Source organism: Colletotrichum orchidophilum (assembly GCF_001831195.1).
Source record: "Colletotrichum orchidophilum strain IMI 309357 chromosome Unknown Scaffold_32.1, whole genome shotgun sequence".
In the NCBI taxonomy this organism is placed as follows: Eukaryota; Fungi; Ascomycota; class Sordariomycetes; order Glomerellales; family Glomerellaceae; genus Colletotrichum; species Colletotrichum orchidophilum.
In genome coordinates this window covers 110,673-135,534 of record NW_019172988.1, presented here as the reverse complement: position 1 = coordinate 135,534, position 24,862 = coordinate 110,673, and the positions used below count along the sequence as shown (strand labels likewise).

The 24,862-nt window shown below is 54.6% G+C and overlaps 10 protein-coding genes across 10 annotated transcripts; 5 read left to right on the top strand and 5 right to left on the bottom strand.

Annotated features, from left to right (window-relative positions):
• Nucleotides 1–537: 537 nt before the first annotated feature.
• Nucleotides 538–2,214, bottom strand: CORC01_04788 (amidase; the record flags this gene model as incomplete). The annotated part of the gene is made up of 1 exon (XM_022616435.1): nt 538–2,214. One exon carries the CDS (start codon nt 2,212–2,214, stop codon nt 538–540), a length of 1,677 nt encoding a protein of 558 aa, XP_022477032.1.
• Nucleotides 2,215–3,144: 930 nt separating this feature from the next.
• CORC01_04787 (zinc carboxypeptidase) lies at nt 3,145–4,634 on the top strand (the record flags this gene model as incomplete). Its single annotated transcript, XM_022616434.1, has 2 exons — nt 3,145–3,245; nt 3,296–4,634. 2 exons carry the CDS (start codon nt 3,145–3,147, stop codon nt 4,632–4,634), a joined length of 1,440 nt encoding a protein of 479 aa, XP_022477031.1.
• A 635-nt stretch (nt 4,635–5,269) lies between these two features.
• On the top strand, nt 5,270–6,345 carry CORC01_04786 (short-chain dehydrogenase; the record flags this gene model as incomplete). The annotated part of the gene is made up of 4 exons (XM_022616433.1): nt 5,270–5,315; nt 5,373–5,983; nt 6,039–6,114; nt 6,167–6,345. The coding sequence occupies 4 exons, from the start codon at nt 5,270–5,272 to the stop codon at nt 6,343–6,345; spliced, it is 912 nt and encodes a 303-aa protein (XP_022477030.1).
• Nucleotides 6,346–7,386: 1,041 nt separating this feature from the next.
• Nucleotides 7,387–8,872, top strand: CORC01_04785 (uncharacterized protein; the record flags this gene model as incomplete). The annotated part of the gene is made up of 3 exons (XM_022616432.1): nt 7,387–7,814; nt 8,023–8,221; nt 8,507–8,872. The coding sequence occupies 3 exons, from the start codon at nt 7,387–7,389 to the stop codon at nt 8,870–8,872; spliced, it is 993 nt and encodes a 330-aa protein (XP_022477029.1).
• Nucleotides 8,873–9,078: 206 nt separating this feature from the next.
• On the bottom strand, nt 9,079–10,857 carry CORC01_04784 (HET domain-containing protein; the record flags this gene model as incomplete). Its single annotated transcript, XM_022616431.1, has 1 exon — nt 9,079–10,857. One exon carries the CDS (start codon nt 10,855–10,857, stop codon nt 9,079–9,081), a length of 1,779 nt encoding a protein of 592 aa, XP_022477028.1.
• Nucleotides 10,858–12,728: 1,871 nt separating this feature from the next.
• On the top strand, nt 12,729–13,464 carry CORC01_04783 (uncharacterized protein; the record flags this gene model as incomplete). Its single annotated transcript, XM_022616430.1, has 2 exons — nt 12,729–12,861; nt 13,241–13,464. The coding sequence occupies 2 exons, from the start codon at nt 12,729–12,731 to the stop codon at nt 13,462–13,464; spliced, it is 357 nt and encodes a 118-aa protein (XP_022477027.1).
• Nucleotides 13,465–15,568: 2,104 nt separating this feature from the next.
• Nucleotides 15,569–15,853, bottom strand: CORC01_04782 (uncharacterized protein; the record flags this gene model as incomplete). Its single annotated transcript, XM_022616429.1, has 1 exon — nt 15,569–15,853. The coding sequence occupies one exon, from the start codon at nt 15,851–15,853 to the stop codon at nt 15,569–15,571; it is 285 nt and encodes a 94-aa protein (XP_022477026.1).
• Nucleotides 15,854–19,129: 3,276 nt separating this feature from the next.
• Nucleotides 19,130–19,938, top strand: CORC01_04781 (FKBP-type peptidyl-prolyl cis-trans isomerase; the record flags this gene model as incomplete). The annotated part of the gene is made up of 5 exons (XM_022616428.1): nt 19,130–19,313; nt 19,375–19,432; nt 19,506–19,547; nt 19,602–19,675; nt 19,730–19,938. 5 exons carry the CDS (start codon nt 19,130–19,132, stop codon nt 19,936–19,938), a joined length of 567 nt encoding a protein of 188 aa, XP_022477025.1.
• Nucleotides 19,939–20,491: 553 nt separating this feature from the next.
• On the bottom strand, nt 20,492–20,901 carry CORC01_04780 (protein rds1; the record flags this gene model as incomplete). Its single annotated transcript, XM_022616427.1, has 2 exons — nt 20,492–20,783; nt 20,852–20,901. 2 exons carry the CDS (start codon nt 20,899–20,901, stop codon nt 20,492–20,494), a joined length of 342 nt encoding a protein of 113 aa, XP_022477024.1.
• Nucleotides 20,902–21,942: 1,041 nt separating this feature from the next.
• CORC01_04779 (vanillyl-alcohol oxidase) lies at nt 21,943–23,776 on the bottom strand (the record flags this gene model as incomplete). The annotated part of the gene is made up of 3 exons (XM_022616426.1): nt 21,943–22,238; nt 22,336–22,487; nt 22,548–23,776. The coding sequence occupies 3 exons, from the start codon at nt 23,774–23,776 to the stop codon at nt 21,943–21,945; spliced, it is 1,677 nt and encodes a 558-aa protein (XP_022477023.1).
• Between the last annotated feature and the right edge of the window lie 1,086 nt (nt 23,777–24,862).

Here is a 24,862-nt window from a genome sequence, read left to right as displayed (position 1 = left end):
TCAGGCCAAAAAAAATCGCTTGAGTACAGTCGCTCAAAGGTATGATCAGACAAGTGTCTCCCATGCCCTTTCTCCTGGCGGCTTCAAGGTGATAAAAGATGCTCCATAAACTCTCTAACTGAGATAGTTAATCTCTAGCAAAACAAGGGAGTACATTTCACAAAAAGCTGAATCAAGGAAGCCTTAGTTCAAACGTCAGATGTAAGTTCATGGAAAAGATATCTGGATCATAGATTGGCTGCGCTGCGGACAAGGTCTTGAGGCTTTCTCGGAATGCGGGGACCTACCGAGATTTGATCGGAATCCGACCCAGAAGGCCTTCATTCAGGACCGGTTGAGCATCCGCCGCCGTAAATCAGTGCGCAGGGTTCTGGAAAAGCCCGGACAGTTCATCGATGATGTGATTGTGGCTTGACTGCGAGAAAGCGCAATGGCGAGTGAAGATGCTGTCATAGGAGTAGATCTGCGAATGCTACCTGGATAGGAGATGTGGCACAAACTATTGACTCAGAGTCAAACTCAAGAGCAACTTTTAAATCATAGATCCAGCCTGGCTTCCACCTCAGTTCTATGTTTCACAATATCCTCCAAGTCGGTCTCGGGCTTTAAATAGGGCTTAATGACCTTCCGAGCGTGAACCTTTTGCTCAAAGGCGTACGCGATGCTAATCAGCGTTTCCTCACTAAACGGAGCCCCCGCAAAGCCAATGCCAAAAGGCAAGTTGGGTGCCACAGTGTTGAGCGTCCCAGTCTTGTCTTTGACAATCTCAGTGTCGTCTGGATGTCTTCCGAACGGCACCGATATCACCGGCGTACCCGATACGGCAGCGTCTTCGACAGAAAACGCCGTCGGGAGGACGAGGGCGTCCAGGGAGTGGTTATTCAGAGCTCCTATGTAGCCTTGGAGCCCAGTCAGGTATAGAAGCCGGGAGTGAATATCCCAGAACTCCGGGTCCGTGTTACGCAGACCTTCTGCCAGGTTGTTGTCCCATGTAGCCGTGTTCTTCTCCGGCCACTGCTCGCGGGGATCTTGCTGGGTCCAGTCCCGCAATTCACGGAGCGTGGTGATGTTGTACGGGTTATACTCCAACTGTCCGAAATATTTCTCTATGTCAACGGCAAAATCTGCGTGAAGGCCCTTGCTGGTGAGCGCGTAGATCTCGGTCAGGTTGTATCCCGGTAGAACAATGTCATCGATAATCTCTGCACCGGCAGACCTGAGAATGTCGACGGCAGAGTCGAAAACTGTCACGGAGTAGTTGGAGGGAGGGTAGCCTCTGTAGTCATGCAGAATATGTCGTGGGATTCCCAACCTCTTACCCAGTAATCCGCTCTCTACGCACGCCGCGGCGTAGTCCGGCGTCTTCTGGAAAGGGATCGCGGACGTGTAGTTATCGTTGGGATCCACCCCGGCGATGGCTCCCAGGAGATGAGCAGCATCTTTCACCGTCCGAGCAATGGGTCCGACAACGTCTTGGTGCTCCGAAATTGGAACTACGAGGTACCGCGAGGTGAGACCGAGGGTTGGCTTGATGCCCACGACATTATTGACGTCACTGGGCAACAGAATCGAGCCGGCTGTCTCCGTCCCGAGGGACGCCCACGCAAGACCGACCGAAGAGGCGACGCCGCTGCCCCCCGATGATCCCGACGGGTCTTGTAGGGGGTAATACGCGCCCAGGATCTGACCGCCATACGTCGACCATCCGTTGCTCGAATTGGAGCTCCGGCACTCGGCCCACTGGGATAGATTTGCCTTGCCGAGCAGAATCGCCCCCGCTTTCCGGAGCTTGGCGGCGACGGTGCTGTCCTCGGGGACTCTAGCGCCGAGCAGGGCGTAGGAGCCGGCCGTGTTGTTCATCTTGTCTGCAGTTGCGATGTTGTCCTTGATCAGGACGGGGACGCCGTGCAACGGACCGAGGAGCGGTCCGCCTTGTCGGCGGATGAGGTCTAGAGTCTCAGCGACGGAGACGGCATCGGGGTTGATTTCGGTGACGGCGTTTAGAGTTGATGTAGTCTCTCTTATGCGCGCAATGTAAGCGTTGACTAGGTCAACGCTGGTGAAAATTCCACTACTGAGACCGTTGCTCAGGTCGTCGAGCGTCGCATCGATGAGCGACGGGATTGCGCTGGCTGGTTTCTGTCCACATGTTGCCAATTCCGATGCGGGCCAAATGAGGCAGATGGCGGCTTTGAGTATCGAGGACAACAGCATTGTTGGAGATTCAAGTTATTCAACAAATGCCAAGATTTAATGCTAATGGCAGACGATCGCAGTGGTGTATTCAACACTCGTTGAGCGTAGGCCTTATGCAAGTAGCCAGAGCTCTCAGCTTATGGAAACTCATGATTTGCGGCATTTACATTTGAAGCAAACAAAAAGTCTGAAGGATGGGATTATGGCGCGATTTTGCGCTCCTTAGTCAGTAATCTTACCTGCATCGAACACACGTCACAGCATAAGCAAACGCCAGAAGATGACTGAAAAGATCTTTTGTTCCAGCGAGAAATACCAGCAACCTTGACAGAGCCTTGCTGGCTACCAACCCTGCGACCACCAACTTATCGAAACCAGGCTCAAGGAATTATGCCTAGTTGTTGCGAGTTTCGGCAGTCGTCACCCCACATCGGGAACGAGAACACGTCGAGGAGGTCTACGCGATCGGTTCTCGCCGTTGTTCGCCGCCGTGGAGGAAGGTGACATTGCAAATTCCGTGCTACACAAAGTTCCTTGAACGCAGTATTTCAGGCCATTTACCGCTTTATGTACGGGGCGCTGAGCGCTCTCATATAAACGATTCCAACCACCTACCAATATCAGAAGAGCGCTATGCCTGTTGGGGCAGGTTGCATGAGCGATCCTCTACCTTGGCCGGGGGATTTCCGCCCATGATTGGTCGCGATAATAGCTAGTTTAGTGGACTTGGCGACATGGGGAAGATTCAAGAGCGAGAACTGGTTTCTGAGTAGCCAGTTGCTTGAATGAGCTGTTGTGACCGAGACAAAGCAAACTGTTGTGGACATGGTAGGAATTACTATGAAAGCAGGCCAAGTCCCCCATTTCCTCTTGCATACTTGGCGACGGGCCGTTCCTTTCGCATCCTTCGCATCCTTCCGCTTCTCATCATCTTGATTTTCGAACACGATGAAGTACTCTCTCATAGCGTCTCTGATCCTCCAGAGCACTGTTGTGCTCGGAGAGCTGCTCCCCGTGTATCTGCAGGGACCCACGCCAGAGCACTTCAGGTGAGACCTCATAGAGTAACTCTTTCAAAGTGAATACTAATCGAGTACAGAGACATTGTCCGCAATGACACTCTTGATTTTGGTTGCAGGGCTGTTGCCAAGCCCAGCGAGGATGGAAGCCACTACAAGCTCCACGCCTGGCTTACCGAGGAGCAGATCGAGTATCTCTCCAAGGAGTACGAGCTGGTGCCAGAGGTCTCGATCCACAGAAGAGACTTGGACAAGAGAGCCAACGCCCCCATCGGAACCGGCGACCGCTTCAGCGCGGGAACCATCTCGCCCGTCGGTCTTGGAACCCGGGCTTCGGGCACCACCATCTCCAGCATCTTGAACGTCGCCGAGATCAAGTCGGCCTGCGACGCCCTCGTCAAGAACTATGGCATCGGCTCCCTGACCCTGCCCTCCAAGACCTTCAACGGCGCCACGCAGTACGCCTACTTCCTCGGCGCCGGAACCGACAAGTCAAAGTACCATCTGTACTTCAGCGCCGCCGTCCACGCCCGTGAGCGCGGCGGTCCCGACAACATCATCTACTGGGTCTCCGACCTTCTTGCCGCGAATCAGTCCGGTAGCGGCCTGACCTACGGAAAAAAGACCTACACCAACGCCCAGGTCAAGAGCGTGCTCGCCGCCGGCATCGTCTTCTTCCCCCTCGTAAACGCCGACGGCGTCGCCTACGATCAGTCGTCGGGCTCCCTCTGGCGCAAGAACCGAAACACCAAGTCCGGCTCCAGCGGTGGCTCCATCGGTGTCGACATCAACCGCAACTTTGACTTCCTCTGGAACTTCAGAAAGTACTTTGACTCCTCCGAGGCGCCCGCCTCCACCTCGCCCAGCTCCGAGGTCTTTTACGGCACCGCCGCCGAGTCCGAGCCCGAGACCAAGAACCTCGTTTCTGTGTACGACTCGTTCCCCAAGATCCGCTGGTTCCTGGACATCCACTCCGCCGTCGGCGACCTCCTCTACAGCTGGGGCGACGACGACGACCAGACCACTACCTCGACAATGAACTTTCTCAACTCCGCCTACGACGGCAAGCGCGGCCCCGTCGGCGACTCGGCGTATAAGGAGTACATTCCCGCCACCGATCTCTCCAACATCAGGACCGTCGGTACGGCCATGGTCAACGCCATGAAGGCTGTCGGCGGCCGTGCTTACACGTCTATCCAGGCCGTCGGCTTGTATCCCACGTCCGGCGCCAGCGACGACTATTCCTTTTCCCGCTTCTGGGCCAAGCCTGGTGTCAACAAGGTCTATGGCTACACTCTGGAGTTTGGTCCCTCTGGTAACTTCTACCCGACCTCTGCTGAGTTCAACACCAACATCCTGGACACGAACGCCGGTTTCATGGACTGGGCGCTGGCTGCCATCAGCGTTGGTTTGGAGTAAATGGTGATTGCCATCCACTCTTTTTCGTGTAAATATTTCAAGAGACATGACGTGAAAACCAAATGATGCACTCAAGACATGAGAGCGATGGTCTACGATTCAATATTATGCTTATTCATGACTTTCCATAACTGAATGTGTCTTAATTTCTCAGAGGAACGCTTGCATTGAGCAGCAAAACCAAAGCCAAACATGCCCCGATGCTCGAGAAATACCCACCAACGGCGATTCTCTGACGCTGGTGAAGGTGCAAATAAGCAGTTTCATAGCAGGTGGACGAAGTTCAACTCATCAGACCCATCCGTTAAAGGGTGGGAAGATGGATTCGCGGCTAAGTCCAGACTCGTCATCCCGGTTGCGGTAGAAAATAAGCATGCTTTTAGGGCCAATCTTACACTTTATTTTCGCCCCTCTGAATCCTCATAGGCCAATGCTGCTTAGCTTCGGCGCATCCTTCCGTGAGGCGTGGGGAAGTCCGACATGCGATCCTAGCGCCCTGGTGAGTGCCAAATCAAACCTCAACAATAATGTGAACAACACCCAATTCTATGACTACACTTCCTTTGCTTGGATTGAAACCCTGAGAAACTCAGATCGTGCCATTGAACACTGTTCAGCTGAAGATTTCTCCACACATGGCGTCCGAACCTCAACAACCTTCAGCCGGTCCGCCACGCAAGGGTATTGACCCATCCTTCATCCCATATCTAATACTTACCAGAGGCTGACTGATCGTAGTTGATGTCTTTACGGGCGATGTCATCCACCATGACACCTACCCCGAGATCAACCCTGTCACGGCGTCAAACTGCACCGGGAAAGCAGTCCTCATCACCGGAGCAAGCAAGGGGCTCGGAAAGGCACTGGCGCTCGGCTACGCCGAAGCAGGTGCATCACTCATCGCCGTCGCCGCTCGCTCAGACGTCTCCTCCACCGTCACCGCCGTCATTGAGGCCGCAAAGTCCGCCGGGCGCGATGAGCCGACCGTCTTGGCTCTCGAGATGGACGTGAGCAGCACGCCGAGCGTCAAGGCGGCCGCGGAGCGCCTAGCAGCTGAGTGGGGGCGACTGGATATTCTGATCAACAACGCTGGCTACATGGCTCCTTTCAACTTGCTGCTGGATGCGGACGATGATGAGTATATGAAGACGTGGGATGTGAACTACTGGGGCACGTATCGTGTCACGAAAGCATTCCTGCCATTGATGCTCAAGGGCGGTGACAAGACGATTGTCAATATGTCGTCGGTGGCGGCACACTTCATGGGTGCTGGTGGGGGAGCCTATCACGTTTCCAAGTTTGCGTTGATACGCTTCACTGAATTCGTTCAGGATGAGTACGGCGATCAGGTGAGGTCACTATGAATCATGGATTGCGAGGTCGAGAACTAAGTCTCTTCAACAGGGCGTCCTGGCGTTCTCAATTCATCCAGGTGGGATACCGACGGAGCTGTCCTCCAATCTGCCAGAGAAGCTGCAGTGTGAGTTTTTGCACCGGCGAAACGTGTCTGGTTCTGTCTGACTTCTGTACAGTTCGAATGCAAGATACCCCGGAGCTCGCTGGTCATTCTATCCCCTATCTCACTAGTGTCAAGAGGGACTGGCTGGGAGGGAGATGGATCAGCTGCATGTGGGATATGCCGAAGCTGGTGGAAATGCAGAAAGTAATTGCCGAAAAGAACCTTTTGAAGTTTGAATGCAGCGGCTTGTAGAAAGGCACTCAGTTATGAGCCAAGATGGAATAAACGCTGTGTCTTGATCACCGGGGTGCATGTGAAATATCAGAGTTTGCACGAAAAGCCAACGTTACAATTGAGCTCAACTTATACCATCTCGAAGACCTATCTAAGGGAAGATGTAATCTTGCATAATCGCCTTACCAAAGGAAGGATCTGTACGGTGGAAAGACGCCTTGGCAACTTTTCCTTTCTGTTGGCTACGGCCACAGTCTCCAGGCCGACAAGTTCACCCTTGACGAGGATGAGGTGACAGACATGATAGTAGAAATGTTGTTGTCAGGAGCAGATCCAAATTTCAAGGTTCATCTTCAGGGCGGTGGGCAAGCCGATTTCCTAGTGGTTGCTCAGAGACTGGAGCTTTCTAGGTCAAAAGTTGACCGGGTCGAGAGAGTAGTGGAGGAGAGAGAAAAATTGCAACAAACAGGACTACTGAGCATCATCAGATCCTTGTGGCAAAGGGGCACTGAACAGTTTTCCGAGGGTTTCATAACGAAATAATCACGAATATTATTGTGACCGTTCCGTTGCTTCAGACTCCTCTTATGTACGTGCCACAGAAGTCTTGTTGTGTCAAGAGTATGCAATGATTATCACCATAGAAGTTGAGGCTCCAAGAGAAAAGCGAAACAATTTAGAGGCTTTAGCTGACCGTCCCAGACAAGGACATCAAAAAACATGCTTGCAAAAATACTTCTCATTGAACTAATGAGCGATTGGTGGTCTATCGATATGATCGACTCTTCCTGATTTGCCATTCCGGGTGAGGGAGGACCCGGTGAGGGCTTCACATTTCAGTCACCCTCCCCGTCCGTCTCCAGGCGATTTCTTCACCCGGTTGCTTCACAGCTTTTCATTTCGTTATTTCCTTGGATCCCCAACTCCCATTCTCTTAGTTTCTGAACCCTGAATCATCTTGGCTTTGCCAGCTGAAATAGCCACAAACCTTGGACCTGCAAGCCTTTAACACCTCGGCATCTCCGTTACCTCTTTCTGAGCATATCCCGCGAGTAAAAGATGGAATACCCAGCAGAAAACAACGGCCAAGAGCAGCCAGACGCCGCCTCGCTCGTCATCGTGGAGAACCTGAGGAAGCAACCGATGCTACTTTATCCCAACCCTCTCTCTCAGCATTCACTGGCTCAAGCCGCCGCCGCCGCCGCCGCTGCTCAATTAAAACGTATCCAGAAGGAGAAGGCACGCGGTACTAACAACATCAACACGGGTTCTTTGAATGCCGTTCACCCCAAAGTCAACAACCTGAAAGGTCCCGCCGCCATCCCCACCTCCACGACGGTCCCAAACCGCCCTTCCCCATCCGCGGCGCCCTCGAAAGCCATTTCAATGGCGAATATCATTATCCGCCAGGATCCGGGTTCCCGATTTCGACCCGGACAAAGCAACATTGGCTACAGCTTTTTGAACGAAGAGAGAAAGATCGAGGAGTTCGTGCCATTGCGCCCTCCCACCCACACACCCCCCCCCGTTCCCACCCCCTCTACCCTCTCATTCAACTCACATCTCTACATACATCCACCCCACCACCCCTCAATTCTTACTCCACCACCCTTATCACACACCCCCCCCCCCCGCCCCCCCCCCCCCCCCTTTTTCACGAATATCATCTGCAGAGCTAGCTGACACTCGAGATAGACCTTCCCCTCAGGACGAGTATAATTCTTGGATGGGATTTTTCACCAATGAGGCCATCGCGGACCTCACCCGTGATGTCTCGGAGCCCGAGTTCGTGCCGCATGAGCCCCCGAAGCTGCAGGATTCCCAGGCCATGACGCCGCAGAAAGTCACTGGCCCGGTTGACCAGACCAGCAGCAATGCCCTTGACCTCCAAATGGTAACATTTTCCTCCACAAACTTCCTTCCTTCCAGTACTGACCTTCGTAGCAGGGACACCTTTTCCCAATGCCGACGAATCGCTCTGGCCAGCCGTGCTCAATCTCCTCCTCCCCTCACGTGAACACAATGCTGGGTACCCAGGCGAGCTATCATCCCAAGGTAAGTACCTCCCCTCCCCCATCCCCCGCCTCTTCCGCAAGCAAAGACGCTCCTAACAAGAATCAAGAACCCCGAGATCATCTTCTCATCTGCCCCGCCGTACCTGCCTCAGCGCGTGAACTAGGACCTCACGTCGGACGGCTTCCTAGGCTTCGCCCAGGACATCACACTCCGCGGCCCTCTCCTCGACGACGAGGAAGAGGCCTCGTCTCGCACTTCTGCTCAGACCCCCCAACCGTTCACGTCCGATTTCATTGAGCCCTTCAACACCCCCGCCGACGCCATTCTTTACCTTGCCAATATCGCAGGTCCCAACGATACCGCGGCTCATTCTGGTCAGATACTACAGATGGAGCGAGGCCTGGAGACTCCGAGCGGCCAGGACATCCCGCAGTCGAGCCAAGTCCCGTCCACGCCCGCTCCTAAGCACGTCGCCTCGACAACGATCTCGCTCGCCTCGAATGAAGGGGACACTGGTCATGAGAACTAGCTCATCCTGGATAGAACGAGGAAAGTTGGCAATGCTGCACGAAAGGAGCCATAGCGAAGGATAGGAGGATACGCATACAATATTGGAGGTTTCGTTCAAGAGCGAGAAACAGTCTCGGCAACCGTGCTCTCATCGCTCCGATAGCCTCTGCTGATAACTACGCAGCTCCTGAATACAGCATTCGCTCCCGTAAAGATTGTACTGCATCATGGCAACGCGTCCCACTGATCAACTCGAAGAACAAGGACACAGTAGGCCTCGCCAGGTTTGACGGCGGCCCTGAGTATGAACCGCTGCCCCGAGAGGATCTGGAAAGACCGATCAGACCACGAAGTACCGTTGAAGGAGTTTCTAATCCTGCGCCAGGACTCAGCCTGTATGCCCGCGCTATAGTCGGCAAACTCCAGCATCTGAGGCTGATCCGTGCCCAGACTGCACGTCATCGTCCGGCCATCTGCCTCCAGACGGACTCCGACCACGACGTCGCGTACAAACGTCCTCATAACGGAATCTAGAGTCTCGGTGATGCGGAGCAAGATATATGTAGCATTGCGCTGCGTAGCCTGATAAATCCAGCGATTGGAGGCAGGGCTGCCGGCGGAAAAGTGTTGGCCTACTGGGTCGGACTTGTGGACTTGCAGAGCAAGAGGGTGCTTTCCCTCCAGGAATATCGTAAAAGTCTTTATCGGTGCTTGGCCGGCAGGGTAGTGTTGGTCGAGCGCTTCCCCCGCTAGAGCAAGAGGACTTTCCATTGATAGGTACAGCGGCTCAGGATCCGCGCTGTCAATTCCGGTCGTCATTGGCAGAGCGAGGATGTGACCTATGCTAGATCTAACGTATAGCCCGTCTTCAGGGTCGACGCACTTAACTTCAATACACAAGTAACAGTCCTTCGCGCATCCGGCATCTGAAATAGTGAGGATGTATCGAGTCCACAAGTAGCGGGCCTGGGTAGAGTTGGGTGAGAGGTAGACCTCTGGCAGCTGAACGTGCAGACCTCGACTTGTGATGGTGGGTGGCACCGTCTTGGATCCCGCTCTTGGGTTTCCGGGGGCAGGAAGCTCGGTTTCGGACCGGGACGAGGAGGCACTGTGGAGGTATTTGAGACGTTTGATTTGATTCCAATTTAGATCGAGGTCTTGGTCATGGCCATGGCCATGCGAATTACCAGAATAGTAGAGGCGAATCTTTTCAAAAACATCAGGACTCTGTGCAAGAACGCCTCCTGATCGGTCTGCCAGAGGCGAAATCTGCGTCCATAGGAGAATGCTCAAATCCTCCGAGGTGCGTATAATTTCCTGTTGAAGACGGGCAAAAGCGCGGTCTCCTTCGCCGTACAAAAGCGGGATGTGAATGTCGAAAATGCCAAGGAGGCAATACGCAATGTCTTCCTGCCTCGTGGTTCTCCTTTTCGAAGCCCACGACATACGCTCGGCTACGGGTAAAGAAGAGATGAGCGTGTTGTGGGACAGGACGTCGCGTCGAATACCGGTGCTGGTGTGTATGAGATACTCGAGAGAGCATTTTGTCCCAACCTCATTCCAGTCACAGTCGTAAAATTCGATACGCCTCGGTGCCAACAGCTCTTGGAGGGTCCAACCTCTTGTAAACCACTTGGTTGACTTAAATGCCAAGTAGTCCAACCGGCCGGGCTTTTGGGCTGGCAAGTCGCTTAAGAAGACGTAGCAGACGGTCGCATTTTGATACCAGCTGAACATGGAGTTGATGGCTTCAGAGAGATCGGCGCTCGAGGTTTTATCGATGCAGCACGTATCGATCCAAACCCATGTGAAGCCGTCCCGAAGAGCCTGAGCACAGCAGGCGCGGACCTTGGCGAACCCCTTCTTGGTGGCGTAAGAAGAATTGGCAATGTCTTGCAGGGTCACCTCGTCTTCATCCCAGGTGTGCGAGAGGATTACATAGAATGGAATGCTGTAGCCGAAGAACTCGTGGAGCCGTAGAGTAGTCGCGTTGAGGAGCTTCATAATCGAGAAGCTGAGTGGCTGCGATGATCGATATGGAGAGACATGGAGGGGAATGAACAAAAGTTGCCATGGCAAACTGTTTTTTCAGTGAGAAAAGAATTCGTTGGCCCCAAAGAATCCCGTTGCCTACTTTTCCATAAGTCAATACGTAGAGTTGGCGGTGTCCGTTTGAGGAGGCGACAGCACCATATCGGACGCGGCGCCACACGCAACATTGGTGAAATGAATGAGCAGAGGTAGCCTATCCTGAATTGTAACGTGGCATGGCATCAAATGCAGCACTGCCGAAATGGTAGTTTGTGCTTGGGGCAGTATCAGTATTTTGTCCATATCTCAAGTAAGCACCGAAGCATCTGCACATCTTACTCAGACGAAGACGACAGACCTACATGGGAGCCTTGTGGTTAGGTGTAGACCTGGCTGTGTAATGTCAGGCCGCCCCGAGTGGTCTTCCCGAGCGTTATATCAAACCCCCGCAACCTCAAGGTGTAGTCACGTTGAAATCCGGCCATGGTGATCCCAAGGATCGAATTCTCATTGCGAAGCAGCCACAGTGGGGGGCCTGTGATGGTTGGAGTGGCTGAGTCCAGCAGAGGGACCTGGACTGTGAAGCAAGCTGGCTGCAATCGTGGCGCAGCCTTCAAGCTGGACGGCTGTCGGCAGTGGCCTGCTCTGATCACGAGGTGCAGAGTCCGCGAGCGAGGTAAGATGAGACGGGGCATTCTGGGCCTCATGATCTCATCACCGAGGCTACTGTTCCGTCCGGGGGCCCAGTCGAAATGTGCTGTGTCTGGGAAAGGGAGTGATTCCCGTGCGCTAGACGTCATCGGCCATTCAAGTCAGCTGGGGGCGGCGGGCCGAGAGCAGTGGCAGCTGTCTCATCTCGACTGGTTGTGAAGAATGGATCTAGTGTTGAATGGCATTGTTTTGAAAGCCACAGAAGCAAACAACAATGGGCTGTATCGAAGTCTCCGGAGCGACGGAGAGCTTACAGCTTGAAGCCTCGACCTAAATGCAACATCAGATATCAAAAAGACAGCAGAGGGAGATAACACACCCGATGGACGTGTAGAAGAGAGCTCCGGGGTAGCCAGTGGCATGGCCACCCCTGGACGCTTCGGGTATCATCCTCAGGCACAAGGGCGGTCGAAGACGGTACGTATCAACTTACATAAGGCCAGTGATGCAATGGCCCGGGAAATGCGGGTCTGTAGCTCCAGAAAAGAGCCAGGAGGGCAGGGTAGGTGGTTGTCAGTTGAGTACAGGGCAGGTAAGGGCTGCGGGGTAAAACAGCTCCCCTCTTGCCTCCCCAGCTCCAGCTCCGTCACCTCACCTCACCGGACGGCAACAGGCCACACTCGTCTCCTGCTCTCAACCTGGTCTTGGTCTCATCCACCCCGTCCCATGTGCCTCTGTCATTGCCATACCAACCACCACCTGAGTCCAGACGTGAACGTGCCTTGCTGTTCCAGTTCACCCCCTCTTCCAAGGCGTGAAGACGCAGACTGCAGACGATCAGAGAGAGACTACATAACACACCATCACCCGCGCCCATCCACACCCCGCCCTCCCGCGTCCAAACTACTCTATCCACGTTCCCCATCGCGAAAACTACAACCTGACCACTATCCAGGATAAGCTCCTCCTCTGCTTACCACTTATCATTCCGATTTCAAGGCGGAACAATTGCAAATCTTGTCTTCTTCCTTACCCTGCGCCAGTAAAACAAGGCGAGACGACCTCGTAAACCCCAGCTTCACCGGACACCAAGCGTAGTTCACCCTGTCCGACGACCACAGATACGAGACCGATCCACCAGATAGATCCCCGGCCGACCATCAACAACACCAACTAATACCAACAAATCAATCATGTCTGACAACAGCGCCAACACCTCGCAACCCGCCGTCGATGAGACGCCCATCTCCCGCCCTGCCGGCGAGCGCAAGAATTCTCTCGAGAACCACCTCCAACACCGTCCCGACCGCGCCGAGCTGGTCGAGAGTATGTGAATCCCTTCCCTCACCCTCTATTCTCTCAGGTTTCAATCCCTGCGTCAATGTGCATTTGCATCTGCATCCACAACCAACACCAGCCACACTTCATCGCCGCCTCCCATGCGAATCTCCACTGTTATCTGTTCGCAGTTTCCTGTCTTCTCTCCCCTAGGTATTGCAATGCGGCCCCCTCCACTTCTTCCCGTCCGCCGCGCCCCACCGTCCGCCTCACCCGCCGATCACCAAAACCCGGGATCAACTTGACTGTTGCGGGCGAGAAAGAGAACCCCCACCTCCAGTAAACCTGCTGCGCATTGCCGGGGAATTCATGCCGCCTCATCGCGCACTTGCACTGCGATCGTTACATGCTAACTCCCCTTCCGCAGAGAACATCCTGCCCGCCTCCAACGCCGCGCCCGGCTTGATCGCCCACCAAAAGGAGCTCGAGAAGCACATGCGCGCCGACTCTCTCAACGACAAGATCTCCCACCGTCCCGCCCCCGAGGACCTCATCAAGGAGGGCGTGCTCAAGGAGGACCCCCGCAGCGCTGACGACAAGTACGCCGAGGCCATTGAGGACGAGTACGCCAAGCGCGAGGGTGGTGCTTGATTTCGTCTGGATTTATCTCCTGACGGTGACTGATCTCTCGTCTCATCATCCATTAGCTCTGCTACGGGCTTTAGACGAACGCACACCGAGCAGTGGAGGGTGGGGAGTTTTCGATGAACGATGCTACGTTGAGGATTGATAAGGTCGGATGGTCACACAGGCTGGCAGTCTTGGAACAAGGGGATGTGGAACAAGTATGGAAATACGATGTAGGATAATTATCATTCGGTACCAAGGGTATGAGTTGGAGGAACTGCACTCTTCCTTGAATGAGTCTACGAATTGAACAGCAGAAAAAAATAACAAATTGAGTCGTGTTTTCTCTTTGCCAGAGTAGAGTAACTTGGTGGAGAAGCAGTCAGACTGGAACTCTTGCTTCCGAAAATAAACAAAAAAAGAAAGAAAACCAAGAGACACATCTCAATGCCATGTTTCGCCAACCTGTTTCCCTCAGCCTTATCTGGGTTGGAACTTGCTGCTCCCATTCGAACACGAGATTGCAAAACCAAGGGTCCCGAACTTTTGGTAGGTTCTATTCTTGGAGTCAATGCCCACTATGCTACGCAGCCGCATTGGAACCACCTCTATCCCCCCCCCCCCCACCACCCCCCCCCCCCCCCCCCCCCCCCCCCCCCCCGGCGCCCCGCCAATGTGGGCGCCCATTCGTCGTCGCAGCGCCCCCCCCTGACACGCGCCCGCTCTTGCACCCCTCCCACGCCCCCCCCCCCCCCACCCCCAATTAGCATGTGAAATATTCTCCCAGCCTTGAGCCGGGATAGAGGGTGGGTGACCTCATCGCCGGGACACCTCAGGCTGCGCGCGAGTCAACGAATGGACATGCAAGTCATACTTGACGGTGACACAGGAAAGGGGAAATCAAAGACAAGAGACGGGACTCGCGGGAGAGAAAGAGAGAGAGAGTGGAAGAGAGACTAGTAGCAGCAACCCAAGTCCCCAAAGTCTCAATCTCACTGCCACCAAAGCCAGCTAGTCCAGTCTAGCTCACCTGTAAACCACCCTCACCCCCCCCGGCCCTTATTCTCCAACTTTTTTTTTTTTGTCCAATGTTTCCGTGGTCCTAATTATCTGTCGCAATCTGCACTGCCGTCCTGCCGCGCTCCCGCCCCTTGCAGTTGCAGCAGCGCTGCCCTGGGACCACTGTCTCCATCGGAACTCCTTCCAGGGGAAGCTTACTTTTCGGGGGAGTCGGCAAGGTAAAAATTTCTCGACATGGGGGAGTGCACCGGCAGCGATTTGCTTTGCCTTCGTCATGCCTTGTCCTATTATGCTCCGGTGGCCCCTTTTTCTGTAAGTTGAGACTTTTCCTTTTTATCAGAGGAAGGGGGGGGGGGGGCGGCGCGCCCCGCCCGTGGGGCCGGTGGTGCCGCGCGTGCGCTATTTCTGTCTTCTTCGTTCTGTTTACTGTAATGTGCTCTGCGTGGCCCTTTTCTACGTCGGTGAGGAGAGGCTGTTGGGAGGGGGGGAGGGGGGGGGGGGGGTGCGCGTGAGAAGAACTCGTGTAGCTTTGCACTTTTTTGGTTTCAGAGACAATGAGGCGCGCTGGTGGGGTTACAGAGACAAATTCAAATTCCTATTTGGGACAGCAGTGCAGGCTCTGGTATCGGGAAGAGGAAACATCCCATTGGTAGACTCTGTCAATGTGCAAACAAGGAGCAAATTGTTGAAGAATTACAGGATGCCTCTGATCTACAAGCAATAGTGTCGCAGATCCGGTATTATCCCGTCGAAGGGGGAAAAAAAAAAATCTCCGTCCCAATCTATTGTAAACATGACATATGTGGCCTCCACCCCATCCGTCGCGCGTCCAATGTATAACATACAGCAGGTATCAACTCCCATCCCGGGGAGGTTCCCGCAATACCAAATTCCCATAGTAGCCCCCATTATCACTCATGCATCCCAGAATTCCAATGCTGTACCGCGGACCAATCACGGTGATACAATTTGCTGTACAAGAGTGCGCACTCGCAGTTGCTTATGCCCGAATTCCAAAATAACGCCGGTCTATGCTGTTACAAAGTGAAGTGGTTGTCATTGTGTTCGTCGTTGAAGAGCGCCAAGTCGCGTTGGGTACGGGCTTGCTTCATCGACGTGAGTAGCCGCCGCCGTATTTTGGTGATGGTGCGTGGGCGTCGTAGCCAGACTGCTTGCGGTTGACGATGGTAACGCCGCTGCCGTGTTTCATTCCCGCCCGGTGCTGGTCCGCGAGGTAGACACGGAGGCAGGTCTCGTCGCTAGGTGAGATGGAGCGAGGCGTGGAGGAGCCTCTTGTTGAAGCGTAGGAGCCCGTTGATGCCGAGTAGGCGCTGCTGATGGAGGCAGGGGCATGGTGGATAACCGGCTTGGTGGTGCTGTTTCTGGACGACATCTTGTGTTTGTGTTACTCGATTGATGTATCGAGTCGTGTGTGGTATGGTATTGTATAGTAGATGGAAATTGGTCTCCAAAGTGTGATGTGTTGGTTCAGAAGAGTTGAACTGGTGAGGCCTAGGTGACGGATGCTTGGTTCAAGTGTTTGGTGAAGGAGAAGAAGATCAAGGCTAGGAAGAGAGGCCGAGGGTATGGCTAGATATATAGCTGGGAGGTGTTTGCAGACACCACACCAGACCTGGGATGCCTCCATCATCTTTATACGTACACTTGTAGGTAGGTACCAGACTCGAACGCGTGTGCCATCAGCACTTGCCGTAGACAGGACATGCTTAGTCCCGGGGTACGGCAGAGAGAGAAAGAGAAAAGGCCCGTCAAGGGTTGATTGCCTGGCCATGCGAGGTACCTGAACCTGGACCCGGCCAAGGAGAAGGAGGCCTTGTGGAAAGTCTCGCTGGGCGGGCCGGCGAAGCAAAGAGTGAGTGACTCAACCCAGCCCGACCTTGGACCTTGGAGCTTGCTTGGAAGCGCACTTGCGCGAAGTGTGAGGCAGTGTGGGGACAGCCCTGAATGCTTGGGGCTGACAATGGTGTAAGTAGGCCGGGTGTGTGCGTTGAAAAAGAGAGAGAGTGTGTGTGTGTTGCAGGGCGACGGCGACATCATTGGGCAGCTTTGTCATTTCAGAGGCCCTCAAAATGCAGGGACGTTAGGCATGGGAAACGCTAGAGTGGTTAGTCCGAAGTGACAAAGTCCATGGATTACCAAGGGAGCAGGGAAGAGGGATGTTGCGATGTTGCAGATGCTGTGGAAACCAGAACAGCCGTGGTTGGCGGGTCTCTCGGGTGTGGACAAGAGGTGGTGCGCGTGTGCGTCTAAAAGTCCTCCCAGAGTCCTGTGGGCCAGGCTCCGGAGCAGCAGTACCGCAGCGTCAGGACAGCAACAGGCAGTGCATCCATCCAAAGAGACCTCCCTTGCTGCCTTGGTGGCGAATGCCACGGTTGATTGGGCGAGGAGAGGTCGGACGACGCAGGTAGGGCGTATTCGTCAGGGCATGATTGACCAGACTGCCGCTATGTCTGTCTCGCCCTGTTAGACGTCTTAGCCCGCCGCTCTTCGTTCCCGTCCACCCTTAGCCGCCATACGCATCAAGTTTGTCATCATGGACGTAGGTAGTGAAAGACTCGAGACGTATCCGTACATAAAGAGTCAACAACTGATGCCATGTTCCGCGCCAGCCTGACGTGGATTGCCAAGTGGCGACGCGTCAGGACCATCTTTTCGGCCTTGTGGCTGCTCAGCTTTGGGGGCCGATACCTCTGAAATTGCGGCGGAAGTGGAAAAAACGCAGAGCAGCCAAGACCTTGCAGAGACTTGGCCGTCGTAAAGAGTGCGAGCCTTGGTTGGCCCCCATAAGCGCTTCGCCGCCGTGCAGCCATATGCTTAGATCAGTGCGTCCCTGATTGGATCTGGAATGGCACAGAGGTTGAAAATATTTTTTTTTGTGTTCTTGTTGCTCGAAGCATGTACCGAGACCAGCATAGCCCCTGGCTCACCTAGACTGTCGCTGCCCAACTTATGGCCTGATGACCCTCAGGTGGCCATTGCAATCTTGCTTCTTTCTTCTTGTCGCTCTGGTTCCCACTCAGCCGGGACCATCCGCCGGAGTCAAGAAATGTCTGTGTGTCTGGAAGCCGGTCGAGTCGGGCCTCCAGGGGGCCAGAGAGTTCGGATCGTGCCTGATGTCTTTGGACGTGGACATGGGGGATCCCCTGCTCTGGGGACTGCGACCCAAAGGGCCTCCATCGCATCCCTTCGATCGGGTCAATCGTCGTCTCCAGAAGGCACCAGATATGCACGTAGTAGCGATCTGGCTACAGCAGCTAAATTGCCTGCAGGACAAGTGCCAGAAAAGATCGGGGGAGTCTGCAGTAATGCAGCGCGGTGATCATTCTGCTGGGTGGAGGTGTTCATGCTCTGGCGTGCAAGGCAACAGGGCGAGCTGCAGGACTCGATCGCCCACTGGAGGCCGGGCGACAGGTGAGTCCAATGTCTTCTGCTGTGTCGTGTCAGACTGGCAGAGAGGGGCAACAGAGCAAATACAGCTGGTGCTGCTGCCGCAACCACCCAGTGTCGACAGCCTTCAACTGTGCAAAAAGAGACAGTATGCAGAGCGGTCGTCTGCCGCGCAGCTCGCTCTTAGCGCGTCTTCCGTCGTCTCTCATATCGATGCATCAGGCGGATAAGCAAGGTACCCTTTGGCACGGAATGAGCGTGATCCGATGTGTGCCCCCATTTGCAGTAGTGGATGCTGAATCACCAGTTGAAAGCTGCCAGTCTGACAGGTACGCAACACGAGGTGGGTAACTTGTCAACAGAAGGACCTCGTTGGTTGCCAGCCAGTCCAGCTAATGGGAGGCGACTTGGTGTGGTCGCCATTCCTCACCATTCACCATCTCGTAATCGAGGTTTGGGTCGTTTGGGGGCCTGGCACTCCTGGGTTCTGCCTTGGCCGCAATGACGACGAATCGTCCAGCACTGCCGCCGCCCACTTGTTGCTAGCCATGAGGTCGAGACCTGCGGGAAAAAGAAATGTTGACACCGAAGTGTAAGAACCGAGGTCTTTGCAGACAGGCGAGGCGGCGCGCGTGGTCATGGTCCATGGATCCCCCAGGAGAATCAAGTGACGCGGATTGCGTGTCTTCAAAGTGGATTTTTCAAGGCTGTCGACGCCCTCTCACGTGCTGCGGGAGGTACCCACCATAGCCTCCATCGTCACCCATCGTCACCCGGGATGGAAAGGATGCGACGATTTGGTACGAGAGGAAGCTTGGATAAACGCATCGCCCTTTGGTGGCTTGACGTCATTGAGGATGTCAGCTGGGAAGCTCTGGACCTTGGAGAGCCAGTGGAAAGGAGCTTCGTGGGGTTGGATATCCACAGGAGCTGGGCAAAACGATAAGTCAGCTGCAGCTATCGATAAGACGCTTCCGATACGTACCTTACCTTCCACCCCGGAATATTTTGAAAAGGATCCACCTGGGTACAGACACCCCGATTGGCCAATCGGAGGATAGAAAAGTTGAGGCGGCGTGTCTTCAACCCACCTCTGGCCGGTCCAGTGTGTGGCAGTCTAGTGGCCCCTCCCTGCAGCTGTCTTCCTTGTTACCAGCCAGCTTTGTTCCCCTCCAATCCGACCAATTGACCGCTCACCTTTACGACTTTACCATCACCCTCATCGCCGACTTTCCGCCTCGCCTTTCTCAAAACAGACATAATGCAGGGTCTCCTCCTCTCCCTTGGCCTCCTGGCCTCCAGCGCCGTCAGCTTCGTTGCTGCTGCTGACCTCAAGATCGACGTTACTCAGGAGGTTGAGTGCGACCGCAAGACCAAGAATGGCGACAAGCTCACCATGCACTACCGCGGTACTCTCAAGGCCGACGGCAAGCAATTCGATGCCAGTAGGTCACCACGCTTCGCCATCGTTCGCCCCGAAGCAATGCTGACGTCTCAATTCTCAAGGCTACGACCGGGGAACCCCCTTCAGCTTCAAGATTGGCAGCGGCCAGGTCATCAAGGGGTCAGTTCGTCCACAATCGATCGGTTCGGCGAGAAGCATTGGAAGGCACCTGTGGGGCTAACACTGGGCGCAGATGGGAACAAGGACTTTTGGACATGTGCATTGGCGAGAAGAGGTAAACATCAAGACGCCCCGTGACCAAATACGAATCGTTACTGACGCCTTGCAGAACCCTGACCATCCCCCCTGAGCTTGGATACGGCCCCCGCGGCATGGGCCCCATCCCTGGCGGCTCGACCCTTGGTAGGATACGTCCCATTTTCTATTGGAATATCTGCTAACCAGCGTCGCAACCAGTCTTCGAGACTGAGCTCGTCGGCATTGACGGTGTCCCCAAGCCCGAGAAGATCATCATCAAGGCCTCCGAGGCTGCCGAAGTGGTTGTCGAGCCCGCTACCGAGGGCATTGCCCAGAAGGTCGTCAACAAGGTCGCCGAAGCGGCTGACGTCGTCAAGACTATCGTCGCTGACTCTGATGCTGACGGCCAGGAGCACAACGAGCTCTAAATAGCTCTCTGAGACATGTTTCTATACAAGTAAACTTGCATCCGGTAGAGAAAAGGCAAATGGACTTTTGAGTTGGTGTCTATATGTGCAGCATACTTCGCTATGCAGAAGCATTGACTGGCGAGTTTGGATCCGACGATGTATACACGACGCACTACGAAGCTATTATGATTTCAGGCGAACAATTGAATGGTGATCAACAAGATTATTATGCTTTCGCCACGGTTAGTGGCTTTTTTCTGGTCATCTATCCACCACCCAGCAAGCTGTGTCCATGTTCTTGAGGATATTCGTGCCTTGATTTAGGTAGTAGAGAGCTGCTACTAGTGAAGTATACACCGCTGGCGAGTCCAACCAAGCCACGCCTGACTATCAGCGCCAATCTGTCAAGACATGATATTTGGCAATAGAGAACATAAGCTCTTAAGATCCTTTGATGGCACGCTTCTCTGCAATTTCGTTTCGATTTCATTGTAGCATCATCAGAGAGTCTGGACAAAGTCGCACTTTAAGAATTCAGATCACTGAAGCGGCGGCTGTGGAAATTTTCGACTCAAGCCTTCCTAGGGCTATAAATCAGCAGCTTCTGGTTGAAGTCATGTACTCGCGGAGGCTGGGGAGGGGTTAGTTCGCCCTGCCAGGGCGCCTCAGCGCCGAGCATGTTTGTGATGACCGTGGCGTGGCCGATCTCTTGCTCGGCCATGAACTGGAGGAGATAGCGGTCCCCGGCCGCCCAGGCCGAGCTCCTTGAATTCTTCGCCAGAGAATGTGGCGAGGCCCGGTGGAAGAGGTCGAGCTCGATGTACTCCTGATAGAGCGCCAGGGCAAGGGATTGGTAGTCGAAACTACTCCGGACGTGTTAGACTGGGGCTGAGCCGTTGCTGCCGCCGCCGCCAGAGAGCGTGTACGGCACGGGCTGGTCGCTGGGGAGCTCGCAGTCGGCTGGGTAATCGTAGGTCTCATCTGGCGAGGAGAGTATGGGGACCTCGCAGGCCAGGATGCTGGTTGAGATTGCGCCGCTTATGGTTGATGAGGGACCCGTGTAAGGGCCATGGGAGGTCGCGTTGGTGACTGGGACTTGGAGATGGTGTCAATTTCGGCTTCGAGGTGACAGTGTTCAGGGGCTCTGAGAAAAAGGGCACGGCTCATGCGCGGGAGGCTAGAACGAGCATTCAAAACATGCTCCTTAGTGCCATTATCATGCAAATTTGGTCTCTGATGTGATGAGATGTTGAAGACTGGCCTCACTTTGCTGGGACGAACGTGAGCCGGTTCTTATACGACATCTGGGCAAATCCTCAAGGCTTGCATTTCTTGGATGGCCGCAATTTCCTCAGCTATGCTCACCGGCAATGACGCTACTGGATCACGGAGTTGTCTCCGGCAAGCTCGGGGTGGGCCGGTGGAGAATGAAATCCGGGCCGCGAGTGGATGCGGCCGGCCCCGATGATGCTTATGTCAGGCTGATGAGGTGTTGTGTGGTACGAAGTAATCCATAGTTGATCTCGCAGACTGTTATTGGGGAAATGCTACAAAGTCAATTGTTTGGATGAACCATGGGGTAATATGAGCCACTTATCTTGGGTTGGTGCATCGATTTTGGAAGTGAACCCCAGCCAAACATTAAAGTCTTGTTCGTAAGCCCGCATCTCAGTCCCGGATGTTAATCTCCGGACCCCTGTATCTACCAATTGTACCTTGCGTCCTCACATGCTACTGAAGAAGCATGGAGATTGTTAGTTGTTTCTCTCGTAGCATGGAAATTGTAGACCGTTGCACATAGGCAACATGGATGTACCACATGGGAGCATTCATGTAGTATCAAGTATCTCTTATTCGATTAGTTTCAATCTGGTTAACTCCTGTAGTATATTGTTGACTCTTTTCAACACAAGATCTGGTTGCCACGCTCTATTCAGCCAACTTCCCCAGTTCCGGCGCTGGCCCAATCAGGTTTCCAGCGGAAAATAATGAGGGCACACTTCACCCTATCACCCTGGTCTATCAATTGCCGTCCAGCACCCACTTCTTCTTGTCGTAACTCGCCGGCCACACGCCGTTCTTGCCGGGTGCGATGATGCCGTTGGGATCGAGCGCGTTCTTGATCGTCTCGTTGAGCTGCATCTGCGCGCCGTCGTTCCAGTTGAAGGCGTCGGCGACGGGGTCCATGAGCGCCGTGTGCGCGCGGAACTGGCCCCAGCCGTGCGCCGTCGTCTCACTGATGAGCTTGTGGGCCAGCTTCCTGATGCGCTCCACGTCGTCGGGCACGTCGAGGCGGTACGGGATACCGATAACGTGGTCTGAAGTGAGCCAGGTCAGTCATCTATATTCTATTGCATTGTACAGGCTCGTAACATCGGGACGTGTCAGATAGTGTAAGCGAGATGGGATACGTACGCAGCTCTCGCATACCGACGGCGAAGGCGCCGAGGTAGTCGAATCCGTACTCGGTGATGAGCTTCTTGGCTACATCGTGCTGTTTCTTTGCATCCTCGCCAGACACCTTCGAGATGGGCGCCCACAAGAGCTGACCACCGTTGGGAAGCCATCTTTGTATAGTATTAGCGACATGACATGGAGTGAAGGAGGCTCGGGACTCTCCGACTTACTTGAGACACCTCAGCTCATCCACCGTAGGAATACCCTGCATGAGAAGTTCGCGAGCACGGAGAGGGCTCTCCTCTGAACGGTCCTCTGGCAAGAAGAATCGAGAGCCAGGGATGGCCAGGAACTCATGCTTGATGACGCTGAGGAGGACATCACGGACTGGCTTGGGTCCGTAGACGGCGCCGATGAGCTGCCACCGACCCATATCGAGCTTCTTTGCGATGCCCGCAACTTCCTCCTCTGAGAGAGGCCCCGTCTTGTCCGTGTACTTGGACTTGGGCCCGCAGTGGGCGGCGTTCAAGAGAGTGTGACGAAGGAAAGGAACGTTCTGCAACACCATCTGCAGACGCAGCGGGCGGATAATGTCCACCGCCTTTGGCAGATCCGAGTCGTTCTCAAAGGTAATCTCGTACGGCTGGTAGCCTCCGGGGTTGGGCATCAGCCACATGCCAATCTTTGTCACAATGCCCAGGTTGCTCTGGGAGAAGAGACCGTCGTTGTACGGTCCGTAGCCCGTGTTGAAGAGCTGCCACGTCTCGCAGCCAGGCTGCTGATCGGGGCGCAAACTCGTGTCCGCATTGGGGTTCGGCACGCCACCCATACCGGTACGGACCAGCTTGCCGTTCGGCAGCACGACCTCCATGCCGCAGTGCATGCCCCAGTGGTCGCCATAGGGTGTGGCGCCGACGCCGCGCTCGACCGCGTTGCCGAGGACGGACCCCTCGCCGACGGGCACTGACATCCAGAGGTGCTCGCGCAGCTTGTGCTTCTCCAGGTGCTCGTGCAGGTCCCGGAAGCTGACGCCGGGCTCGAGGAGAACGTATGCACCCTCGACGTTGACCTCGAGGATGCGGTTCATGTGGTGTCCCAGGTCCATGACCACGGAACCGGGAACACGTGGGGAAGCACCGCCGTAGCCAAAGTTTCGGCCGAGGGAGATGGGCCAAACGGGCATGATGAGCTCGTTGCAGAGGGCCACGAGGGCCTGAACGTCCGGGACATGGCGGGGCGTCACGACGGCCGAGGCGACCAACTTGGTCTTGTCGTAGAGGGGGAAGTGGTCGTGTGATTTGGGCTGGTTGAGGTAGGAGTCGCCCTCAAGGGGCTTGTCCTTGGGGATAACGCGGACATTATCGACGCCGCAGATTTCCTGGGCGCGTATGATGAACTTTTGGAACAGCTCGGGAGTGAAGTTGGGTGGGAGCGCGATGGGTTCCGGAATAGGCGCCATCTTGACGGGATCTGAATCTGAAAGGGGGGGTTGATTAAACGCGATATCTGATATAATTGACGGCACTTGAAATCACCAACGTATCGCTAGACCGGAGATGAGTGTAGATTGATGTTGTTTTTGATATGAATCTACACTACCTCAGCTGGGGAGATTGGAGGCCATTTAATACCTTTCCATAATGAGAAATATTGCCTCTACGGGCTCCCCGTTGAACCTTGCCGGCAATGCGCACGATGCTTGACGGAATACCGTTCGATGCCGTCCGGGTGCGGCGAACCCATTGCCCGTGTAGCGAGCCTGTCGCGTAGCTGGCGAGGTCGAGGCAACTCAGCTATGGTCGTCCGTCGCCCGCGTGCTGGGCCCTAGTCGAGTCAGTCCCTCGGGTTGCCTCCGCGAGGTAGCCCCAACCCGTCCGGAGGCATCAAATACCAGCAAGTAGGGCAAGGCCGCGAAGCCTAGAGCAACGGACGGAAACTAATGGAGAATGTAAACTAATGTGGGTTTAGTCAATGGGGGCCATCAGTTCATTACGGACACCTGCCTGATACCACAGCTTGGATGTAGGGATTAAGACACTGTTTCGACGGGTTATCTTGTTCGCAATGTGGCTTGTGGAGTGGTCGGTGTAGATCGTTGCCGTCCGTCGAAGAGCCTTCGTGGTGGCGCGTTGTGGTCTGAGGAGTCGTGGGGGACGCCTGTCGAGAGGACCGTGGGTTGGAACATGAGTCTGTCGACCTGACATGCTTGACGTTGTGAAGACGTTTTGGGTTGGCCAGTTACTAAAAGGGAGCTGTGATGCGAAAGGCCACCCACCTTTGCTTTCTCCCATGGAAGATGATTGTGTTGATTCGTAGATCCGTCTTGTGCGGAACCGGCGGACTTGTTGGAGGGAATCTTGGGTTGAAACGTAATCTGACGGCAACACATAACCTTCACACAGACACCCGTTCCCGTCGTTAGTTGTAGACGCGACCTGCAGTATTGACAGTGTCTTACCGCTGCCTCGGGACAGGCCCCATGAAACAAAACAGAGAGCCGTTTATTCCCTTTTCCCCACGGACATTGGCTGCTGGTTGGGCTCTT